Source organism: Pyrus communis, chromosome 16, assembly GCF_963583255.1.
Source record: "Pyrus communis chromosome 16, drPyrComm1.1, whole genome shotgun sequence".
NCBI lineage: Eukaryota > Viridiplantae > Streptophyta > Magnoliopsida > Rosales > Rosaceae > Pyrus > Pyrus communis.
Genome location: NC_084818.1, coordinates 11,922,475 through 11,946,663, shown reverse-complemented (window position 1 = coordinate 11,946,663; position 24,189 = coordinate 11,922,475). Strand labels below are relative to the sequence as shown.

At 37.7% G+C, this 24,189-nt stretch overlaps 3 protein-coding genes across 4 annotated transcripts; 1 reads left to right on the top strand and 2 right to left on the bottom strand.

Moving 5' to 3' along the window:
- Positions 1 to 965: 965 nt before the first annotated feature.
- On the bottom strand, positions 966 to 3,145 carry LOC137720420 (rust resistance kinase Lr10-like). The gene is made up of 2 exons (XM_068459489.1): positions 2,299 to 3,145; positions 966 to 2,183 (listed from the first exon to the last, which is right to left on the bottom strand). Exons 1-2 carry the CDS (start codon positions 2,987 to 2,989, stop codon positions 1,045 to 1,047), a joined length of 1,830 nt encoding a protein of 609 aa, XP_068315590.1. The 5' UTR covers positions 2,990 to 3,145; the 3' UTR covers positions 966 to 1,044.
- Positions 3,146 to 3,783: 638 nt separating this feature from the next.
- On the top strand, positions 3,784 to 9,121 carry LOC137720421 (LEAF RUST 10 DISEASE-RESISTANCE LOCUS RECEPTOR-LIKE PROTEIN KINASE-like 2.1). Its single transcript, XM_068459490.1, has 6 exons — positions 3,784 to 4,571; positions 6,397 to 6,444; positions 7,390 to 7,422; positions 7,509 to 7,553; positions 7,670 to 7,699; positions 7,879 to 9,121. Exons 1-6 carry the CDS (start codon positions 3,806 to 3,808, stop codon positions 8,997 to 8,999), a joined length of 2,043 nt encoding a protein of 680 aa, XP_068315591.1. The 5' UTR covers positions 3,784 to 3,805; the 3' UTR covers positions 9,000 to 9,121.
- A 776-nt stretch (positions 9,122 to 9,897) lies between these two features.
- Positions 9,898 to 20,728, bottom strand: LOC137721238 (beta-amylase 2, chloroplastic-like). 2 transcript variants are annotated; one of them, XM_068460341.1, is made up of 9 exons: positions 20,313 to 20,728; positions 20,093 to 20,173; positions 19,425 to 19,628; positions 18,334 to 18,528; positions 12,601 to 12,765; positions 12,146 to 12,406; positions 11,823 to 12,041; positions 11,180 to 11,399; positions 9,898 to 10,470 (listed from the first exon to the last, which is right to left on the bottom strand). In XM_068460341.1, exons 1-9 carry the CDS (start codon positions 20,580 to 20,582, stop codon positions 10,448 to 10,450), a joined length of 1,638 nt encoding a protein of 545 aa, XP_068316442.1. In that variant the 5' UTR covers positions 20,583 to 20,728; the 3' UTR covers positions 9,898 to 10,447. The 2 variants fall into 2 exon arrangements, with proteins under 2 accessions (XP_068316442.1, XP_068316441.1); XM_068460340.1 differs by having other exon boundaries at positions 9,899 to 10,415.
- Between the last annotated feature and the right edge of the window lie 3,461 nt (positions 20,729 to 24,189).

Here is a 24,189-nt window from a genome sequence, read left to right as displayed (position 1 = left end):
ATTTAGCTTTTAGCCCAGAAATAGTTTTTCTGCTCCAACCGTTCGAGCCTAAAATTTTAGCCTGAGATTATTAAAGAATGAATTTAGGTTATTTTTTTTGTTAAATTAATTTTTTTTAAAATAAATAAATATGTAGACTATCGTAAATTAATTTTATGAACATTTTAATCTAAAAAAATTTAAATTCCAATAAATATTGAGTGGAGTCCACTTTGATTTTTGGGCTAAATTTTGGAGGGAATTTGGCATTGGTTTAGCATTTAGCATTTAGCCCAAAATTTCCCCTTGGGTTGGAGTGGGTTTGGGGGGAAATTTTGGGGAGCAATTTGGCTTTTAGCCCACCATTGGAGTTGGTCTAATGAATGTCTCTCTTCAAAGTTGGTTTTTTTTTTATTCACGTGATGCATCAACCATCATCCACATCCTCTTAAATAAATAGTTAATTTGTTTAACGAAAAATGATTTTTTCTGTTATTATTGTCTTTTGATACTCCATTAATTTATAAAATTTTAGTCTTTTTCCATTAATTTATTATTGTCTTTTGACACTTCATTAATTTATACAATTTTAGTTCATTTTCATTTTCCTTGGAAATTTAATAAAAGAAGGATAATCATTTGGATAATACACATAATTCCAAATCTTTTATTATAGCAACTGATGTGAATATCGGGTACCTTTAATAATCCAATGAGTTAATTTGCTACTTCTATCCAGCATCCATCCATGAAGTTTCTTCCAAGTTCCAACCCAGCAGCACGACGTCTATTTCAATGATTCAATACCTCAGAAACTACATTTTGTTTTCCTTTGTTTAAGATTTATACTAATTAAAATTCCAAGTAAAAGTTGGCCGAATGTGAAGAGAAAAAATTGGGAGGGGTTGCCACATGCATAGGGCAAGTCCAAGACTTGATTTCCTTCGACGCTTACAAAATAAAAAAATAAAAAAAGTTAACAAGAATTGGAAACAAACACCCTTAAATTAGGTTCGAAAGATTACACATTCAATGTTAATATTACATATATTGTTGTTACAATTTCTACTCTATTTCAGCAATTGGTTCCAACTCTAGTCGTCTTGCCGGAATGCTTCCATTTTTAGTTGTAGGACCTGTAGCCACAAAGGGATTAGGCGGCATGGTCAAGCTTTCTCCGTCTCCTTCTAACATCTGAACCGCTATTTTCATGGACGGACGATCCACCGGGTGCCACTGGATGCACCATAGCCCTATAATTGCAAGTTTCTTTGGAATTTTACCATCTCCTTCTTCCCCAATATGGATTCGTAGGTCATCCCCTTCCTCTAGAAGATTATAAATCCACTGTGGATAGTAAATTTCATTTGTGGTGTTCTCGATGGTTGAACCAATATTCTTCCTTCCTCCTACCATCTCGAGCAGCAGCATTCCAAAGCTATAGACATCTGCCTTGTAAGACACGTTTCCGAAATTCCTGGAGAACACTTCGGGTGCAATGTATCCCATGGTCCCCCTGGCTGTAGTCATAGACACCAAGCTTTGATCCTTGGAACATAACTTGGCCAAACCAAAATCAGAAATTTTTGGAGTGAAGTTTTGGTCTAGCAAAACATTATGGGGTTTGATATCGAAATGGAGGATTCGTTGATCACATCCTTGGTGAAGATATTCAATTCCTTTGGCTATGCCGAGGGCAATATTTTGCAACTTATCCCAACCAAGGAAGGAATTCTTACTATCTGCAGATGAAATGAAATCTTGCAGGGAACCATTGGGGAAGAACTCGTAAACAAGAGCTCGTACAAATCCATCAGCACAAAATCCAACCAAGCGAGCCACGTTGACGTGGTGGATATGACCCATGGTTCGCACTTCATTTACGAACTCTTCGCCATCTCCCTTAGAACTGTTGAGGACTTTGACAGCAATAAGGAATTCAGAAGAAAGCCTTCCTTTGAAGACAGTTCCGTAGGCTCCTTGGCCCAACTTGTCCTTGAATTGATCTGTAATCCTCTTAATATCTGCGTACAAATACCTGCTCGGTTTCAGTGCTCTGTAATCCTCCAAGAATCTTTCAATTCTTAATCGACTCTCTTTTTCCTTTCTATCAGCGCTGTATACTCGATATGCTGCAATCATCAGTAGAACGAGAAGCAAAGAACCCAGGACTCCACCTGTAACCAGTGATTTCCATGTGCTGCCTGTAAAAGATAATTGCAAATTAAATGGAGACTGTCAGTCAATTAATCCTCATAAAATTGGAAAGGACAATGTTTAAAGCTAGCTAGCAATGAGTATAATATATGTTATCTTTACTTGGTTTCCTCCAGTGAACACATTCAATTTCACTGTTGGTGCCATTGTTCTTCCACCTACACCTCTTTCCCTCTGCTTCACATTCTCTACAATTTGGTGTGGACCACTTGAAACGAAGAACATCATATTTGTTTTCGGAATCTGTACCAATTGGAACTGATAAATCATACATTCTTGTACAAGACCGTAGATAATCAGGGATATCTTCCAATGATTTGGAACTTGAAGAATAAGTTGTGCTGCCAGGGTCACCGAGGCAGGGGACTGGAATATCATGGGATCTTCCATGAGGTGGGCAGCTGAATAAGGTAAAGTTAAGGATGTCGAAAATTGACAAGCTGAATAAGGTAATGTTTGGGAGTTTTACAGGCTTTATTAGCATCAAGCAGTTATCTGTGTATGTGCTATACACTTGGATTTCCTGACGCTTGTAATCTATGCGCTTGACAAAGAATTTTCCTAGGATTATCGGCTGCTCATCTGTCTGATTGCATTCAAGTCCAGGAACACAATGATGCTTGCGGTGCAATGGAAAATGGATAGCCGGGCCTTGATCATCGCTACATATGGATTCGGAGCATGTAAATTGGCTTGCTTCAACTAGTTTGAAGAAAACCAGTAACAATATGCAAAAGGAAGCGATGAGCAATTTCGGCATTTTTGAGCTAGTAATAGTAATAATAATGCGCATGGAATCTAATTAAACGTGCACACATATATATACATACGTAGTAGTTATAGAGTATTCTGCATTAACAATATGCAAAAGGAAGAGAGGAGCAATTCCTTCATCATTTCATTACACAAGTCGGTCTTTGCCATTGACCGACTTTCCTCTGATATTTTCTATGCTAATCAATAATTTGAGTGCTTACTGCACGCAACTTCAGGGAAGGTGCTTCCTTTTCTATTATACAAATTAAAAAAAAAAAAATTATCCGTCTTAAATTGTCTTCTCAACTGCAAGTACTGGATTGTTTTCGTGGATGTGACCTTCTTCTCCAACCCACTTCTCAATTACTAAAATGCTACAAATGCACTACCAAAATACTAAATAAAGGTCTTTGAAATTCCATAAAATTCTATGAAATTTATAACTCTTTTAAAATCCTTCAAAATCTTAATTGAACACACCTCTCAAGGTTTTGTCATCCCTGCCCTCAGAGGGTACTTTTATTGATACCCAATTTTATGTTAAGTTCACCAACTAAGAAATTTTTGTCATAGCTTCCCAATTATCCTCCACTAATAACATTAGAATTTTCAAGCTTCCCCCACCCCCAACTCCGCTGCCACCTCCTCTCTCCTCCCTCTCATTTCATTGCACAAGTCAATCTTTGCTATTGACCGACTGTGTCAAACAAACATCATTCACTGACTTTCCCCTAAGATATTTTCTAATTAATAATTGGAACTTCACGGAAGGTGCTTCCTTTAACCCCACTCCTATATTATAATATGGGTATGTATACAACTGTCTAAACAACTCTCTCTCTCTCTTCTACCCATGGAAAAAAGTGGAAGCAGATCCTTCACCTTGTCTTGGTGGCCTTTCGTTCTAGCCTTTCTTGTTCTTTGCTTTTGCGGTGAAACTTGTAACGCTAAGGATGATAGTAACTCTTCATGTACCTCCTCCTGCGGCCTTATCCATCACATAACTTATCCCTTTCGACTAAACGATGATCCGAAGACATGTGGCGAAACAAGGTATAATCTTTCCTGTGAGAACAACAATACAACAGTTCTAGATCTACTTGATTTTGGCAAATACTACGTACAGGCAATCAACTACGAGAACAAAACAATCCGACTTCTAGATCCTGGCCTTGACAACAACAATTGCTCTTCCCTGCCTCAAAATTGGCCGCCCAATTATTTTCCAGATCCATATAGTTCACCGTTTTCATCAATTTCAGTATATTACTTGAGGTGTAGAAACCAAGTAAATTCTTCTCTGTACGTGGCTACTGCTCCATGCTTGAATAATAGTGCCACTTCTTTGATCCAACCTAAATCTTATAGTTATATCATGGTTTACCCTGCAATGAAAGATTGGTATGAGGGTTGCAGAGTCGAGAGGAAGACTTCGATGCAGTGTCGAGAGGAAGACTTCGAGGGGTACTATAATGGCTCTCATAGCTATGAATATATACACAGTGCTCTCATGTATGGCTTTGAGCTTCAAGTACTCTGGCCCGATGAACTTACACCCTGTAATGGCACGAATTACATGTGGACGACTCATCCTATATGTTATCCACGCACCATCCCAGGTGCGTAATTCTCAAATGAAGTACTAACTTATAATTACTTTGTTCTCAAATAAGCTTATTGGATCGCTTGTAGGTCTATTTTACATTGTATTTCAATGATTTATCTGTCTATCTTTTACTTCTGTCTTTAAATGCCAGTCATACTAGTGTTTTTTGAAAAATCGTTTTCTTTTATTTGCTTTACTACAATTGAATGTGTTTAATGTTTTGGATTTTTCTAATTTTTTTTTATCTATGAATGATGTACTAAAATATAAATAGTTTGGATCGTTGTATACAAAATGAGCAGCACCAGTTGTTCCTCAACGGAAGAGGAATATATATTCTTTCTTTGCGAAACCTCCTGCTAAGCCATTCATTCTGCTTGAAAAATATATCAACAATATTCATATCATGTCAACAGTATATAGATACATATAGACATTATTATGGATATCATATCGTAACAATATTATTGATATCGTAACAATATTATCTTCATAATACAATATTTATGAGGTTATCTGAACTATATTAAGAGATAAACATTTCATCCTATTAACACTATTTATATTGTGGTTGTTGTCTATATTTCTATTACCGCTAAACACTTTTAATTGTTTTGTAAATTACACTTTCCCACCTCAAGTTTGGGATTGATTTCAATTCCTTACAACATTTTTAAAACATTTCATTCTTTTTATTTCAATCTAATACCTCCATTACATTTTCTATCCACTTGACGTGGCTAAATTTGTGTGGCAAAAAAAATATTTTTTATTAATGTAAAAATAATTAATTAAAAAAGTTATTAATTAAAAATAATAATAATAAATAATAAATAATATAAAAAAAAAACCCAGAAGCCATCTTCTTCCCCGTCCCCCTTCCCTGCAACCCAAACCCCCCATACCCCCACCCCACCCCACCCAAAACCCCAAAAAAACCCAGCTATTCAACCCAAAACCCCAAAATCAAAAGGGGGAATTAAATTCTCAAGACGAAAAAAAAGCACTTCACACAGATCCAATCAGAGCAAAACCCAGATTCAATCACACACAGAAACCCTCAAGTTAAAACCCAGATGCAAAATCCACAAATTTAACTGAAAACCGCAGCTTAGGAGCTAGAAGATTACCTTACCATCCACGATGTGGCAGCAGTCCTTGCCATCATTGTGAGTGGAGACCTCAGTCAAAGCAAAGGGAATTCTAGAGAGAGAGAGAGAGAGAGAGAGAGAGAGAGAGAGAAGAGAAGTGGGCTTAGAAGGAGAAAGCAGCTACAAGACCCGATCCGTCTTCTTCTCCTTGTCTCCGTGGGGGCACCTCTGTGTGTCTTCTGCAACTTCTGCAACTCTCGCTTCCAAAAAACCCAGCTGGGTTTTCGGTGTGGTGGGGGTGGGGTGGGGTGGGGGGTTTGGGTTGCAGGGAGGGGGGTCGGGGAAGAAGATGGGTTATGTTGTTGTTGTTTTTTTTTTTTTTTTTTACTTTTAAATTATTTATTTTTAAATGATTAAAAAAAATTGCCACGTGCTGGCAGCCACGTGACACAAATGTGGCAATCACATCAGTTTTTAAAGAATCAATAGATGAAAAATATAACAGATTTACTATATTGAAATAAAATAGTACTTGAGTTATGAAAATGAAATATTTTAAAAATATTATAAGGAATTGATATCAATTCTTATAATTTACCATTTTTCTTATATAATGGCCATTTCCCAAAACTATATCCCTTTATTTCTTATATATGCTAATGCTGTACAGGAATCAACAAATGGCAGCAACTTGAATGTTATTTCTAACGGCTGTTATGCTGATGTTGTTTTGTTCTTTCACTGTAGGTTTCTTTCGATATGAATGGGCTCAAATCCGTAAGTGGTCCCTCTCCAAAACAAAAATGAAGAAAATAAATCTCTCCTTTTTGTTTCTCTTTAAAATTCAATATTTACAACTTAGTATACACAAGCCTCTAATTTCTGTATTTAGATTTCAACGTGTATCCTCTTTCAACAAATTATAAGTAAGAGTAAATTATGTCATATAACAAACTCATACCTCTTTTCTTTTAATATTGCAACATCATATATTACTTTATAAATTCGTTGCAATATTAGACTTCCGTATTTTTATCATTTATTTGTCTATTAAATGATGACCATGCAATTGCTAGCCACTCCCTCGCCCAATTGAATTGAGAAATGAAGTTTTAACGAAACACTTCCGGTACTGTTCAATTTTTAACAAAAAATCACATTTTTACCTTTTCTGGTACTATTTACTTACACATTTATTTGTTCTTTTTCATTAAAACTAAAGTTTTTTTGGACTTTTCGTTAATTTTCCTATTGAGGAGAAATTAAATAGTACCAAATTAAGGTTTTTGAGTAGTCTCGCACACTAGCGTGCAGCAATGTGCGAAGGATTTTGAAATTCTTAATTTATTAATATTTAATTAATTTTTCAATTCAGATGGGCAAGAGAGTGGGTCTCGCGTCTGTTACGTGAGCAGTTAACAGACAAATTGATGGATAAGGAGACAGAGGTCGTAATGGATACGTAGGTTAATGTATGATATTACAATGTTCAAAAAAATGAAGTAAAAATTTGTTGTGTGGCCCAAGATTGGGGTTGTGAATAATTACCCTATAAGTAAACATGGCAGGCAGTAAACTATAAATCATCTTTGAAATTTGGCATTCACTTGTTGGTTATATACCAAAAGCGTAATTGTAGGACTCGCTGAAAATGTATGTTTCAAAACTTGATGATGTAACACTAACGAAGACTCGTTGTGGTATTGCTAATGTTGTGTATTTTTTTCACTTCTGTCACTGTAGGTTATGCTCTGAGTGGAACCGCGGATCTTGGTAAGGACTGTCTCTTCAAGTGCTAGCTTCTGTCTATGTAGTCTAGTGTTTTGCCGGTGCTGAATTTTGTTTGGTATTTATTGCAGGATGGTTTCCTCGATGGTTTCCATTCCATTACATCCATTCCATCAGTAAGACAGAGCTTGTATTTCTTGCATATATGTAGTCAAGTCTTTGATTTTTATTCACTTTTCAAACTTATAGCCGTTGATATAATTGGCTTTTACTCTTTGCTATTTTGTTGCAGCGCTTGGATGGGTAATACTGATGGGCATCGGTAAGAAAAGCTTGAATTATTAGTTGTATATGTGCGTGTGTAGATTCGAACTTGTCATGAATGAAACAAAGTAAAATGTAATTTAGAAACAAAAGAAGTTGTTGAAAGTTGAAGGTAGTGTGGATCTAACATATAAGTTTCTTATCTTATGATTCTTTTGGTGACATATATTTTTGCAGGCTTATTTTTTCCAGCAAGACTACTGTTTGGCATTCCAATTGCGGCTGTATTTTTAGTCTATAAATGGCGAAGAAGACATTTGTCAATGTATAGTACAATAGAAGACTTTCTACAGCGCGATAAGAATTTCGTGCCTATAAGGTATTCTTACTCGGACATCAAGAAGATGACTCGCAAGTTTAAGGATAAGTTGGGTGAAGGCGGCTATGGCTCGGTATTTAAAGGAAAGTTACGCAGCGGCCGTTTTGTAGCAATTAAAGTTCTGGGCAAGTCCAAAGCTAATGGCCAAGATTTCATTAGTGAAATAGCTACCATTGGAACGATTCACCATGTCAATGTGGTGCGACTCGTTGGTTATTGTGTTGAGGGATCAAAGCGTGCTCTAGTATATGAGTTCATGGCTAATGGCTCTCTTGATAAATACATTTATTCCAAAGAAGGAAGTGTGCCTTTAACTATCGACAAAATGTATGAGATTTCTCTTGGAGTGGCTCAAGGGATTGAGTATCTACATCAAGGTTGCGCGATGCAAATTCTCCATTTCGATATCAAGCCTCATAATATTCTTCTTGATGAGAACTTCAAAGCAAAGGTTTCTGACTTTGGGCTAGCAAAGTTGTATCCCGTCGATAATAGCATTGTCACGTTGACGGCAGCGAGGGGTACAATGGGATATATTGCTCCTGAATTGTTCTACAAAAATATTGGAGGCGTCTCACACAAGGCCGATGTCTATAGTTTCGGAATGTTGTTGATGGAAATGGCAAGCAGAAGGAAGAATTTGAATACAACGGTAGAGCATTCAAGCCAAATCTACTTCCCACTGTGGGTACATGATCAGTATAATGTGGGAAATGACTTGGAGATGGACAATGTAACAGAGGAGGAAAAGAATGTAATCAGAAAGATGGTTATAACCGCCTTGTGGTGCATTCAAATGAAGCCAACTGATCGCCCTTCGATGCACAAAGTCATCGAGATGCTTGGAGGAGATGTTGAATGTCTGCAAATGCCCCCCAGGCCTTTTCTATGCCCACAAGAGACTCCTGTGGCTGTGGGTGACATTCAAGACCCAATATGTTCAAACGTAGAGATAACATGTTCTTTGGCAGCTAGGTGATGATCAAGTTCTTAGTTATAAAAGTGAAATAATGTATCATAAATTCTTACTTTAAAAACAGATTTAATTGGTGAAGAACTATTATTCGAGGTTTATATTGAAGAAACTGGTCCTCTATAGTAGACTGATTAGCTTATCAAGCAGTCAAAAGTTTTCTTATTTTTGTTCTTCTCATCTACCCATTTGCACGGATTCCCATGGCCTACCTTTCACGAGCTTAATGAGCTTCTTCATCAGTCTTGTCCATCTATTTTTTTGCTTCGCCCCAGTAGACAAGGCATTGATGTCTTGATGAAGAAGAATATGATATTTGGATTTCACCCCAAACCTCTTATGATATACATTGTAATTGAACCCAATTTCATCAATATGAAACAAAATGAACTAATTATGGAGTCACATTTGGCCAAAATTTGGTGCTTGACATGAAGATCGCCTATCCATGTGGTATACACACACAAATCCCCCTTATACTTTTTTAAACCATGATAAAAGTGTCATGTGTCACAAGTCAAACACAAGAATATCTATCAATTAGAAAGTGAGACTTCTATCTTAATTGTGTGGAAATTTCATTATTCCAACTGTGAACCTGCAACTCTTGTTCCTTCAAAAGACTTAAAAAGTCATATAATTTTTTATTATTCTAAAGTCTCGCGTCATTGAATTCCCCACCATTTAAAAATGATATATTAATTGCATTGAACAACATTATCGATCATACAATGCCAATACAATCAATCGTCCCCATCTCTAATTGAAAATTAGTCAAATTGCACGAATCATTCATGCATTCCCCACCATTTAAAAATGATATATTAATTGCATTGAACAACATTATCGATCATACAATGCCAATACAATCAATCGTCCCCATCTCTAATTGAAAATTAGTCAAATTGCACGAATCATTCATGCGGTGCAATCAATCGTCCCCATCTCTAATTGAAAATTAGTCAAATTACACGAATCATTCATATGGTGCGGGTCATATGTCTATGTCACCCGTGCACACGAGTAACATTGACATATGACCCACTTCGCACACTAATGATTTGTGCAATTTAGCCTCCATCAACATTTGCAACCACACAAACAACCATCGTTGTTGAGCTGATCTGGAATCACTTACAAGTGGGGTGTTGTTTGTATCCTTTCTCGTCACTTTTAGTAACTTGTAGCTAAAAACAAGGCTCATGACATGAGTATGCATTTGTGAGATTTGGAATGGAAATATCTTATAAATTACCATCATCGGTTACAAGTTTGTAACCATAGTTTTATCAGTTAATACACCAAACCTGTAGAATGCTAGAAAACTTTTTTTTTATTATTCCTATGTGTAGATTTGCACACACACACGAGTCGAAGTTTTTATTAATCTCTCTCCGAAGCAGCAAGCCCCTCGTCCGTCCCCTGAAACCGGTGTGCTGTCTATTTGAGTTGATCTAAACATCAGAAGCGGCTTCTCCTGCGTTTTCAAGTGTATTAAATTTAGATGTTAGATCAGGCCAACAGAAAAAACAAAGCAAGCGCTACACCATGTGAGACATATCGTCTCATAATAGCAAGCGTATTGTACAGATCATAGCAGCAGGCATATGATATAGATTATATACATGGTAATCTATCCGAAAACAAAATGCAGCGACAATTGATAGACGCGTAGGACAACAGAATATGCTTTAATTTTTTTTCCATGTCTTGGAGTGTAAGAAATTCAGTAAATGTGAGTGTAGGGTCAGTTTGAATCAGCTTTGATTGATAAGAAATGTGTAAACAAAGAGCTTCTACCAATGTTGATCCTTTGGCTAGAAGAAGTTACATGCACAAGCATACATGAATCTAAGAATATACATTCGCCACTCTACATTATTTCATTAATTGGATTTCAGCTTCTCGTATAAGCTCCAGTTTTAGAGAGAAGGCTTGAAAGCTTATCCGAGATGCCTGATTTTGGCTTATGCAGGGGTCTTATTCAAAGGGTGCAACCAAGCAACACAACATAATATGAGAAATAAAAACTTCTGAGCGTACAAGAGGACGTGCCAAAGAGTGCATTGTATTACTCGTTTTTCTTGCTATAAAATGAAATATATGCGAGTTTGTGCAAACGTGCGCTCATGCTTGAGTGTGTAGCAATGCACGAAAAGAGAACCATGTGGTCTTACAACTCTTACCATGCATTCTCTTGACAAATCGTTCGAACTCCGTTAAGTTATGCTTCTCAATGAGAACTGGGCTTAATCTGAGATAGGTAAATGCCGATAAATGCCTGCCATCTGGATCGTTCCAGGGCTTAGCATTTTCTAATATCTTGTTGTAGCCTTCTCTGTCAAAGCAAGTAAGAGCATTCTCACTAGCAACTGGAATGTTAGCATCCCATGCAGCATTCAGCACCTGAAAAAATTTGAAATCCAAAAACATTATCAAAAAGAAAACAAAAAGGCTACACAGATAATATTTTGGTACATAATCCAAGGGAAACTGACATTTCACATGTAACAACAGACCGCCCCTCTTGATCCAGTGTTACTTGCCCATGTTAGTTAGAAAAATTTTAAAGTATTTGTTTGACAGATGGAGAAGAATGAATTTAAGCAGATCCATTATTCACAAAATAGCAACTGACTCGGACACAAAATGTGGCCACCTTCCCAAGAATAAAAGAAGTATGCATATTCAGCTCAAAATTCTAATTGATGCTTTTTAAGTTTCTACTCATCCAGCTCACTTTTCCGAATGGTGGTGATTTATATTTATTGCATAATTTACATATGCTTAAAATCCAGGAAGTAATTACACATGAGTTTCTGTGCTTACCTGCCAAACTAATCCCTCGGGGTCTGCCAGTGCTTCCGGAAAGCCCTCATGTTGGTCTAATGTGCGCATTTCAACACATGTGAAATTCAGAGCAGCCTCATGCTTTTTTAACATTGCAGAAATTGGCGCATACCCATCACGATTGCAGGAGTTGTAAAATCCAGCAGTTAATTCGGCAGGATGGCTGGCAGTCTTGTACCACCAGTGGATACCTGATACCTGCTCATAAATCAAATAAAGAAACTCCACAAAAAAAAAAAAAAAACGAAAAAAAAAAAGAAAAAGGGAACCCTGTAGAACTAATGTCCAATAAAGTGACTCACCTTTGTAGCAACGCGTGTGCCTTCAAAAGCTAAATTGGCCAGAGCAAGTACACGGTCACCATGATCAATCAAAACACGGGAGTACCAATTAAGAAAGAATCTGCCATAGTAGCTATCATAATCACCTCCGTCACGGAAAAACCCTGTCTCATGTGGTTGGGAATTATAAGAGCCTGCATTATCTGGTACTCTGGCCCAGAAGGAGTGGCCCCTTGCTTCTGCAGCCTGCGTCAGATTCTTCATCAAGTATCGATCATAACACTGCACCGAACCAGGTTGAATCAGAGAACTATTTCAAAGTTCAGATAGAAGTAATAAATCAAATGAGCTACTGGCTTAAGGTCATAATCACAGATGAATGAAGGGCTACTAAATTAACATTTAGAAATAACTGTCAACTCCTAGCTGTCATGCCTGCCACTAATGAAAGGAATGATCACCATTTATTAAGGTACCTGGAATTCACCAATACCAGGATATTTCCAACCATGCTGTTTAGGATAAGAAGGATACCGTAGCTCTCCACACGGACCTAATCCAACTTCAATTTCTGATATTATTCCTTCCTCAAAAAATTCATCAAATTCAACTCTGAAACTCCTCATGTAGTCGAAATAAACCTGCATTGGTTCCATTATAAAATAACAGAATAGAAACTCTCACCATCAAACAGTAAGAATGCATAGGGTCTGATTCTTATTATTAAGAATACATTGTAATTAATGTATAATATTGTTGCTGGAACCAAGAAGTATGGACTGTCAGTTTTCTATCTCCACATCATGTGTGGTCTTCGACAAGACAAGCACGGGCAGCATGGAGATGGTTATGGACTTGTTAGTATTATATGTCCTCAAGCACATGCAGCACGGGCAGCATGGAGATGGTTATGGACTTGTTAATATTATATGTCTTCTCAGTTTTTTTATCTTTGTATTGTCCCAAGAGTTTTGTATAGGGATGGTTGATTGTAACCGGTTCTTGACTACTCATATATATGGGTTAGTTGTTAGCTCTTAATATATATGAAATATTTAGCTATATTCTTCCTATCAATCCCAGGAACTACCTAGCTCTTTCTTAATTTGGTATCAACACAGGCTCTTCGATCCACTTTATCAAACCCTAGCAAAATTACAAACACCATGACAGACAATCCCAACACAAACAACAACCCTAGTATGGATTTAACACATCCATACTATGTTCATCCTTCAGATCACCCTGGCCATGTGCTTGTTTCTGAAAAATTGAATGGCACCAATTATTCCTCCTGGAGCAAGTCTATGCTTCATGCCTTACGAGCCAAAAATAAAATTGGATTCATTAATGGATCCATTAAACCCCCTCCCGAAGATAAAAAACCAGGTGATTATGCCCTATGGGCACGCTGCAACAGCATGATCCTATCATGGATTTCGAATTCGGTAGAGTCTCATCTCTCGACCGGAGTTGTCCATGCCGAATCTGCATACACGATTTGGGAGGATTTCAAGCATCAATTTTCCCAGCAAAACACACCAACAATTTACCAAATCCAGAAACAGATTGCTTCTCTATCACAAGGCTCCTTCACCGTCTCAAAGTACTTTACAGAACTCAAGCATCTCTGGACTCAACTCGATGCATATGAAGACCCCATCATCTGCAACCTGATGGATAAGCATCATGAGCAACGAGAAAAATACCGAATTATGCAATTTCTTATGGGGCTTAACGATGTTCATGACACTGTTCGCACCAGCATTCTCATGATGACGCCATTGCCCAATATTCATCAAGCTTATTCCTTTGTCAGCAATCACGAACAACAACGCCAGTTGACGTCGGAACAACGCCAACAATCGCCATCTGATAATTTTTCCCTTGCTGCTGCAGCACAAACCCGTTCTGACCAGCGCTGTGATCATTGCAACCGAGAAGGACACACCATCGATAGTTGCCGCACTCTAAAATACCATTGCAATTTTTGTGACAAAAGAGGACATACAGAGGACAGGTGCAAAATCAAGAATGGCACATGGGTGCCTCATCCCAATGGAGGAAATGGAAATAAAAATGGTCGAAAGCAACGAGGCTCTTCTTCACGTCCTTTGCATGCCGCCCATGCAGCGGAAACCACGTCAAATCTTCAAGGGCCATCCATGCCGCATCCAACATATCCTTCTGCATCCACCAGTACCAATCCGTTGAGTGCACTCTCTGCGGATCAAATTCAACAATTGACTCATGCTCTCTCTTTGCTTCCTTCTGGTAATGGGAACGCTTATGCAAATGCCGCAGGTTCGAATTCTTTTACTTCCATTAATTCTGTGTTTACTAAGCCATGGATCTTGGATAGTGGAGCTACAGACCATATCGTTTCTGATTCCACTGTATTTACTACCATCAAACCTCCATCTATACCCGTTGTTAATTTGCCCACTGGTTCTTCAATCCCAATCACTTGTACTGGCATAGTACCATTTAATTCTAATATCACTTTAGCCGATGTCTTGTGTGTTCCATCTTTTAATCTCAATCTCATGTCCGCTAGCAAAGTCACTGACTCTCTCAATTGTTGTGCCATTTTGTTTCCTACCTTTTGTGTTTTGCAGGACTTGGCTTCAGGGAAGATGATTGGTTCGGGTAAGATGCGTGATGGTCTTTACTACATGTCACCTATACACCGGACACCTACCTCTCATCAAGTTTCCCATCCTTCCCATTTATGGCACCAACGACTTGGGCATCCATCCCCTTCTCGTCTCAAATTAGCTTCTTCTTTATTATTTTCTCATGCTATTTCCTTTGACAATAATTGTAGTGTCTGTCCTTTGGCCAAACAGACAAGACTTCCGTTTTCTTTAAGTTCAATATCGACTCATGCACCATTTGTTTTATTACATTGTGACATATGGGGTCCTTACAAAATTCCCGCTCACTCTGGGGCTCGTTTCTTTCTCACAATTGTGGACGATTTTAGTCGATGCACTTGGGTGTTTTTAATGTCTCACAAATCTGAGACACAACATCTTTTAAGATCTTTTATCACCTTTGTTCACACTCAATTCCATGCCACAGTTAAAACCATCAGAGTAGACAATGGATCTGAATTCCTATCCATGAGGGATTATTTTCAATCTAATGGGATCGAACTTCAACGCACTTGCGTTTACACCCCCCAACAAAATGGGGTTGTTGAACGCAAACATCGCCATATTCTTACAGTGGCACGTGCTTTACGCATTCAATCCAACATCCCCCTCATATTTTGGGGTGATTGCGTACTCACTGCCGTATACCTCATCAACCGTTTACCTTCTCCGTTACTTTCCCACAAATCACCCTTTGAACTATTATACAAACGTCCACCATCCCTTGAGCATCTACGTGTTTTTGGATGTCTCAGTTATGCTACCGTTGTCCACCCTACCCACAAATTTGAACCTAGAGCTCACCGGTGTGTTTTCGTTGGCTATCCCACAGGTCACAAAGGGTATAAACTTTACAACTTGGACACTAAAAAATTTTTGATCAGCCGTGATGTAATATTTCATGAGACTTCATTCCCATTTTCTAATCTTTCACCTCATGATTCTCCTACCAATGCCCTTAACCCCATACCTCAGGACCCCCCACCTTTTTCTCCCATTTCCCATTTCCCTCCACCGCTTCATGCACCCGCCAACACCATTGATCAACCTCCTACCTTAACCCCACCTGGCGCTGACCCCACTACTCCCACTCCCAATATCCCACATGGTCCCTCCTCCACCGCCATCCCTCCACAACCCGTGCCCACCTCTCCTCCATTACTATACGTTCCCACCCAACCTGCACCCCCTAATGCCTCCCATCCCGACCCTGATATTCCCATATCTTCACCACCCATTCTTCCCTCTCTCAGGCATTCCACTCGTCCCAAACAGCCACCGACATGGACTAAAGACTACCACCTGTCTCACCACGTCAATCATTCTTCTCTGGCACCACGTTCTGCAAAAGGTACCCGTTATCCCATATCTCATTTTCTTTCCAACTCTCGTTTCTCTTCTGCCCATTGCTCCTTTTTAGCTAACATTACAGGTCCATCTGAGCCCACCACATATGATGAAGCTATCCTTGATCCGAACTGGCAACAAGCTATGCACACTGAATTAGATGCGTTACAACATAATCACACTTGGGACTTAGTTCCCCTTCCTGCTGGTCATAAACCTATCGGCTCCAAATGGGTTTTCAAAAAGAAGTACAAGTCTGACGGTTCTCTTGATCGTTACAAGGCTCGTGTTGTTGCAAAAGGATACACACAGGTTGAGGGAGTTGATTACCAAGAGTCTTTTTCACCCACTGCCAAACTCACTACTCTGCGTTGTCTCCTTACCGTTGCTGCTGCCCGTACTTGGTTCATTCACCAGTTAGATGTTCAGAATGCCTTTCTTCATGGCACTCTTCATGAAGAGGTCTACATGGAACCCCCTCCAGGTCTTCGCCGACAGGGGGAGAATCTTGTATGTCGGCTCAAAAAGTCCCTTTACGGACTCAAACAGGCATCTAGAACTTGGTTCACCACCTTCTCAGACGCTATTCAAAAAGCCGGATATCATCAATCAAAAGCGGATTATTCCCTGTTCACCAAGGTTCAAGGTACTTCAATCACTGTTGTTCTTATTTATGTTGATGACATACTTATCACAGGAAATAATATCCAAGAGATGGAACAACTCAAAGCCTTTCTTCTCAAACGTTTCCGCATCGAAGACCTTGGCGATCTAAAGTATTTTCTGGGTATTGAGTTCGCACGCTCGAAAAAGGGAATTTTTATGTCACAACGAAAATATGCACTCGATATTCTTCAAGACTCAGAGTTACTTGGTGCACGGCCAGATCCTTTTCCAATGGAACAAAACTTAGCACTTACACCCACAGACGGAGCATTGTTGAATGATCCAACTAAATACAGAAGGTTAGTTGGGAGATTGATATATGTCACTGTTACTAGACCGGACATCGTTTATCCCGTTCGTACTTTGAGCCAATTTATGCACGAGCCACGAAAACCGCATTGGGATGCAGCTATGCGAATCCTTAGATATATCAAAGGCACTCCGGGTCAAGGTCTACTATTTTCAGCCAACAATAATCTAGACTTGAAAGCTTTTTGTGATTCTGATTGGGGAAGATGTCGTGCCACAAGAAGATCAGTTACGGGATATTGTATTTTTCTTGGCAATTCACTTATTTCTTGGAAGTCTAAGAAGCAAGATAATGTGTCCAGGTCATCAGCTGAGGCGGAATACCGTGCTATGGCAAATACCTGCCTAGAAATAACTTGGCTGCGATACATATTACAAGATTTATGAGTTCCCCAGAAAACTCCCACTTCGTTATCTTGTGATAATCAGGCAGCTTTGTACATCGCAGCAAATCCTGTTTTTCACGAACGTACCAAGCATATTGAGATAGATTGCCATATTGTTCGAGAAAAATTACAAGCTGGTATAATTCGTCATATATATGTGCCTACACTCCTCCAGTTAGCTGATATTTTTACGAAGGCTTTAGGGAAGGATCAATTTGTGAAACTGCGAGACAAGTTGGGCGTTCTAATCTTCACTCTCCAACTTGAGGGGGAGTATTAAGAATACATTGTAATTAATGTATAATATTGTTGCTGGAACCAAGAAGTATGGACTGTCAGTTTTCTATCTCCACATCATGTGTGGTCTTCGACAAGACAAGCACGGGCAGCATGGAGATGGTTATGGACTTGTTAGTATTATATGTCCTCAAGCACATGCAGCACGGGCAGCATGGAGATGGTTATGGACTTGTTAATATTATATGTCTTCTCAGTTTTTTTATCTTTGTATTGTCCCAAGAGTTTTGTATAGGGATGGTTGATTGTAACCGGTTCTTGACTACTCATATATATGGGTTAGTTGTTAGCTCTTAATATATATGAAATATTTAGCTATATTCTTCCTATCAATCCCAGGAACTACCTAGCTCTTTCTTAATTCTTATGGCATACAAAAGAAAAGTTCTTAGAAATAAAGAACGTATAAAAGTTGGAATAGGTTTAGCAATAGCTTCTTTTAAAAGATAAGTGGAACATGTAACAGAAATCAAATATAGGAAAGGAGCTATGGCAATCCATAGAAATTAAAAAACCAGCATAACTAAGTAATTCTCGAATACTATACCTCAACAGCAGTGCGGCCTCTTAAAACCCGCTCTTTATCAATTCCCCATGTGAGACATTCAGTGTTGTGTTTCCCTTCTTTATTAGTAAAATATATATCAGGATTCTTTTGGCCAATTTCTGTCACCCAGTGAGGAAGTGGGATATGTACATCATCCCCGACATTGCCTCCACACTCGTGGAATGACATCACGACCTACAGCAATACAGAGTAAGACAATGCACACCATATCCAAAATGCATATTCAAAGGAAAAATGTAAAGCAGAAAATCTTTCTCTTATTTAAAATGAGTTTTAACTGATAGTCTTGCAAACTAATTTACAAAAGGAAAAGCTATCAGTGCATTACTTTTCAGCAATCTACTCAAGACTTTTATGCCCCTTTACCTAAGACAATAGCCAGTCAGCCATTTAGTATTACGGTCAAGTGGTATTCCTCTTCACTTGTAAGTGAGAGGTCTTAGGTTCGATTCTCGCCAAAGGCGAGTTTGAACCATATAATTGCTAGCCCATTGTGAGGCTAAGCCCACCCCTCCCCCTTAGTGGATAGATAATATCGTTTGTTCAAAAAAAAAAAAAAAAAAAAAAAAGACAATAGCCAGTCATTAACTGAAGACAACCAATTAAGAAAGAAAAGCTTGGTACAAATCACCCCGAATGATTATCTGTCCAAATCAAAGCCTTCTCAACTGTTTCAGAACATGTATTTTGACTGACAAAATTTAACTCTAAAAATGAAAAATATACATCACGTATCAACAAAGGTCAAATAAGTTTCCAAGACCAATTAAAAAAGTTTCCAAGACGATTTTTACAGGTTTATGTCCGACAGCAACAAAAGTGCATCATGTCGGAGAAAAACATGATACTTCCAGAATCATTCATTGTACAAGGATACTTAACATTATCAGTTCTAAAGGAAAGAAAAAACCCAAATTATCAGATTAGTGCAGGTTAACATCTGTAAAAACTGAAAATCTGAAATTCGGCACTGTAATTGACATGACTACTGAAAGGAAACAAGAAACAGACGATGAAATACACAAGCAAAGAGAAAAAAGAAAATGCTAGTATAAGTATATATCACTCACCTGTAACTTAAGGTTAAGATCGCGCACAATTTGGAATAGTTTCTTGTAGCCACTCCAATTATATCCCTGCGGACTGTGTGCCTCTACAATTCCCCACCAGCAATCAACCATAACACCATCAACACCAACCGACTTCAACACTTGTAGCTGATTTCGCAGAGCTTCTGGCTCAACTAGCTCGGAGTTCATATTGATCACACCCAACTGACAGTTTCCCCCCACCACGAAACACAAGAACAACTACAATTAGCCATGACTTGTACAAAAAGATAGCATCAACATGAACAAGATTAAAAACAAAAATTCAAACAGCAATTTTGTGCACGTGTCTCACTATGATTTGAACGGTTAAACCCAACAAAAATGTGTTTACTTGCTAAATTGTTAATCATGATCACACATTCAAACATGATTTCACTTAATCGACAGTCTCGATTAACAATCTAACAATTTGACAATAGAATGATTAAAAACCAAGTACAAATATACAAGTAACACGTACGCAGCTAGACAGTCTTTTATAATACGAGACGATTAATTAGGATCCTATTTTCACATAAGATTTCGCTTTGATCAATGTTAATGATTGAAAGTTTACAAATTGACAATGAACAATAACAAATTTCAAAAGCCAACATAGAGTAGAAAAGAGTGCCTCAGAAACTCACGGGTAACATGACATATACAGGAACATATGGCGTGCCAGTAAAATCACGCTCCTCAAACTTTTCCAGCGAAGAGTCTTCAACCTATCATCAAACCAGAAAAAGGTTCCAAATTTCAAATTATGACAGCACAAACACAAGTCCTCCAAACAAAGCACCCCAAAATTAAATTCTGAAAAACAAAACTGAATTCAAAACAGAGGAGTTGCTGCTACATCCTCACCTTGTTGTGGTCAACATTTTCACCCACCACAGTCCCCTCAGCACTGTCTCTCACCACGGCAAAACTCCGAGACGGATCACTCCCCATTAGTCTCAAAGGACACAAATTGAGCTCCGGCGAGCCCCAAGGACCCTGAGAGAGCTTCAGCGAAGCTATCGCGGTCTTCCCGCTGGACGACAACGAAGCCATTGTCGTGGCTTTGCAACAAGCACCCGGCGGGCGTGGCAGCCTCAGTTTATGGGATACTTGAGGAGATGAGAACTGTGCCATTCTGAATCTTTCGGAATCGGCAGCCACTGATGTTTTACTCTGCAGGGAACTTTCTAGGGGAAGTAGAGTGGCGGTATAAGGCGATTTTCCTTTTCATTTTCCAGAAAGTTTTCTCGGGAACCAAACAGGTGGAGTGGCGGGGAGAGAACCCGTGATGACGTTTGCAGATCTAAGATACAGTTATTTTAGCTCAACGAAACGAAAACGGTTTTTCGTGGGTATGAGCGGTGACGGATGGACTGTCACAGACCATCATCCACCGTACACGTCATTGATTGGGCAGGCAATTCTTTTTATTTTTTATTTTTAAACTAAATCATTGAAAAATGCGATCACAATCACAACCAATTTCAATACAATTGAATAAGAAAGCTTTTCTTGCCAAGGAAGGTAAAGTTATCCCAGACATGAAAATTTAAAATCAGAGCTAGTGATTGCATTCGCCAAGAAATTTGTCTTCCTGTAAACGTGTTTCCAAGAAATAGAGTCAAAATAAATTCTCAACCACTTGATGTCTTCTACAATATTCCTCGGTTGCCAAGGAGTTGAGCAAAAGCTTGTAATAGCACCAATGACTAGTTTAGAATCACCTTACACACAAACGTTCCTGAAACCCTTTCCTTTAGCCAACCAACAAGCATCCCTCAATGCTAAAGCCACAGCTGTAGAACTGTTATTCTCTACCAGCTTTCTTGCTCTAGCAACAATAGGCATATCAACTTTATGTCTGATATCAAATCCAATTGACGCCTTGGAGCTAATAACCGAACCATCAAAATTGATCTTCAGCTGCAATCTACGTGGAGGTTCCCATCTAAAATTTTAATTTCGTTAGCAGCTAGACTTGGGTGATTTCGGACGGATCAAATTGAAACAAGAATTCCGATTTCCAATCCAAAATGTCTTGGTGTCAAACAATCTTTCTAGTTTTGGAATACTTGGAATATTCGAAGTTTCGAAAAATTGTCAATTTCGATGTTATCTTAGTTGATAGGGCGTTGTTTGATTTAATAACGAATTGATATTTCATGCTTAATTTTAATTTTAATTTTAAATTGAAATTGAAAGCACATACTTTTATGACTAACGATTTTGAACGATAAAATTTAAAGAAAACTAATGAAAAGTGCTTGAAAACTTTGAGTTTTAACAATAAGGACAAAATAAAGGATAAAATGAATAATACCTAAATTGACTTTTTAATGTAAAAATATGGTTTTTCGTTAAAGTGAACAGTACCGGAAACTTTTCGTTAAGATTCCCTAAAATTTAGGCTTCGTAAAATTCAAATGAATAATTCTAGGCCCAATAGGAGATCACAAAAGCTTGCTTTATAGTCCATTGCCAGTAACTCAAACCAAATGGGTTTGGAATTTGATGATCTAAAATTGAATCAAAACTTGTCGAGTCATCTAAATGGGCCTTCCTACTATCTTCTTTTTGAAGTTAGTGTCACCCTATATAATCAAAATTAAAATTAAAAAAAAATAAAATATTAAAAAGAACTATAGAAGCTTACAGGTGTGGGCCTTGCGCAAGGCAATTATTAAGTTGCATTGTATGTGGTGTTGTTGAAAATTTGACCTTGAGTTTTCACTTTTTTGTATGAAAACTAAAAGTAGTTAACCAAACAAGATTTCAATTTTCAAAAAAGTGAAAATAAAAACTGAAAACAAAATGGTTATCAAATAGCCCCAAGTGAAAAAACAGTATGTTATCTCATTTGCACTCAAGTACGAATCTCTCTTCCTGTTATTTAGATTAATTTAATGTAGAAAATCCGTTTGTTTTAAGAAAAAAATTACACTATTTTTTGGTCAAGATAATTTTAAATTTCATGAAACATAAGCTAGAATAGTTAGAACTGCACTACAACAAGAAGAAAAAAGAACTTTAAAATGTCAAGATGCAAGCGGTCTTTCAAATGATTCTTAGAAGAATATCATTTTGAAAGTCCTTTATTTAGTGATTTTATAATGCATTTGTAGCGTTTCAGTAGTTGTTTTGTATTACTTGAATAGTTCATTAGTCGTGTTCTTGTTTGTTGAGTCTATATATCTTCGTGCTTGAAATATTTATTAGATACCTTAACTAACAACCACAATACCCATTAATCTCCCACATTGCATAAGGCACCATAACGAACATGAGTTCTTTTTATGTACAATTTGCCATTATTAAGTACAAAGGACGCAATTTACATTAAGTCACATAATTATTTAACATTAAAAAGGTATCGAGCTAACCATCAATATGAGATGAACTTGAGACGTTCTACTCATAATAATTAAGTGACCATCGTTTACGTGTAGGGGTGGACTCCTTACGCAAAACATCTGCTAAGATCGAGGTTGGATTATTCCAACATGTCCCCAAGATCCGTTTTCTCATTTTTCAAACCCTACAAATTTACAAATATTCGCATAACAAATGAGCAAATATAAAAGTATAAATTTTGCATTGAAGTTCTTTTAATCAAAATTTTCATAAATTTTGGTTTTATTTATTTTCTTAAATTCGGCTACTGTGTTTTTTAATTTATTATTTATGTTGGACCAGAGGTGGGTTCAAATAATAAAAATATTTGACCTAAATCAGTTGTTAATGCTATATTAAACTACTAACTAGGTAATACTTGAGTATTGAGCGCTCTTCTATATGTGTATAAGCAATGTTAGGTAAATCATTTACTTAAAGCATATTTTGTAAACCACATAACATTGATGTTGATGATTGAAGTATTACTTAAGTGCTTGTTTAACGAGTTTAATTTCTGTTGGTGACATGTGGTCTAAATAAATGATCTCTTTATTATTTTCTTATACATAATATTCCTTCAACAAAAATTCAAAATATAGGACATAGGGTCGTTATTAATATTCTTATTATTTTGCTAATAAAAGTAGCAAGACAGAATCCTTCTATACGAGCCCGTGACTGGGTTTTGATTTTTATTGTTGTTGTCATATGTTTTCTTCCTCTGAACAGGGAACTAGAAAACAAAGGGACAAGAGTATATAGCAAATAAAAAGCAGAACAGCAGAGGATGAAGACGAAGACGAAGAAGTCCAAGAAAGGCACCATGCAGGCAAGGCAAAATTCCAAACCCCTTTCAGCTCGGTACTGATTCATTTGAGGCGCATCCTGTTTATCAAATTCCCTCAAGTAGTCAAGGCTCAAGACAAAGACACATGTGACATGTGGGAGGGTGTGAAAACGAAGAAAAAGATAATCAGGGTACACCGTAATTTGGATTATGTATTTATCGCCATGTGATTGCTATTCTTTTGTGAGTTGACTACTAATATTACTTAGAAAATACTGCTAATTAAGGAGAAAGAGGGTTTGAAGCCGAAACTAAATGAGTTAAAAAAGAAAGTCATATTTATCCGGACAATCAACAACTGTGAACGAGAGATTTTTTAGTGTGATCGGTATACAAAATGATACATCACGTGTTATTATACAAATTGTATGATATATGTGTTAAAATTTTAATAACTTAAAAAGTAAAATTTTCCAACCGATCGCCCTTCGATGCACAAAGTCATCGAGATGCTTGGAGGAGATGTTGAATGCCTGCAAATGCCCCCCAGTCCTTCTCTAT

Excerpts from the sequence above, each read along its gene's own strand:
- LOC137720420 (XM_068459489.1), bottom strand. The coding sequence starts at position 2,989 with ATGCGCATTATTATTACTATTACTAGCTCAAAAATGCCGAAATTGCTC. Across the intron at positions 2,184-2,298 it reads TGTTCACTGGAGGAAACCAA|GCAGCACATGGAAATCACTG; the intron begins GTAAAGATAACA and ends TATCTTTTACAG.
- LOC137720421 (XM_068459490.1), top strand. The coding sequence starts at position 3,806 with ATGGAAAAAAGTGGAAGCAGATCCTTCACCTTGTCTTGGTGGCCTTTC. Across the intron at positions 4,572-6,396 it reads TTATCCACGCACCATCCCAG|GTTTCTTTCGATATGAATGG; the intron begins GTGCGTAATTCT and ends CTTTCACTGTAG. Across the intron at positions 6,445-7,389 it reads CCGTAAGTGGTCCCTCTCCA|TAGGTTATGCTCTGAGTGGA; the intron begins AAACAAAAATGA and ends CTTCTGTCACTG.
- LOC137721238 (XM_068460340.1), bottom strand. The coding sequence starts at position 20,582 with ATGGCACAGTTCTCATCTCCTCAAGTATCCCATAAACTGAGGCTGCCA. Across the intron at positions 19,629-20,092 it reads CTGTATATGTCATGTTACCC|TTGGGTGTGATCAATATGAA; the intron begins GTGAGTTTCTGA and ends GGAAACTGTCAG. Across the intron at positions 18,529-19,424 it reads ATCTTAACCTTAAGTTACAG|GTCGTGATGTCATTCCACGA; the intron begins GTGAGTGATATA and ends GTATTGCTGTAG.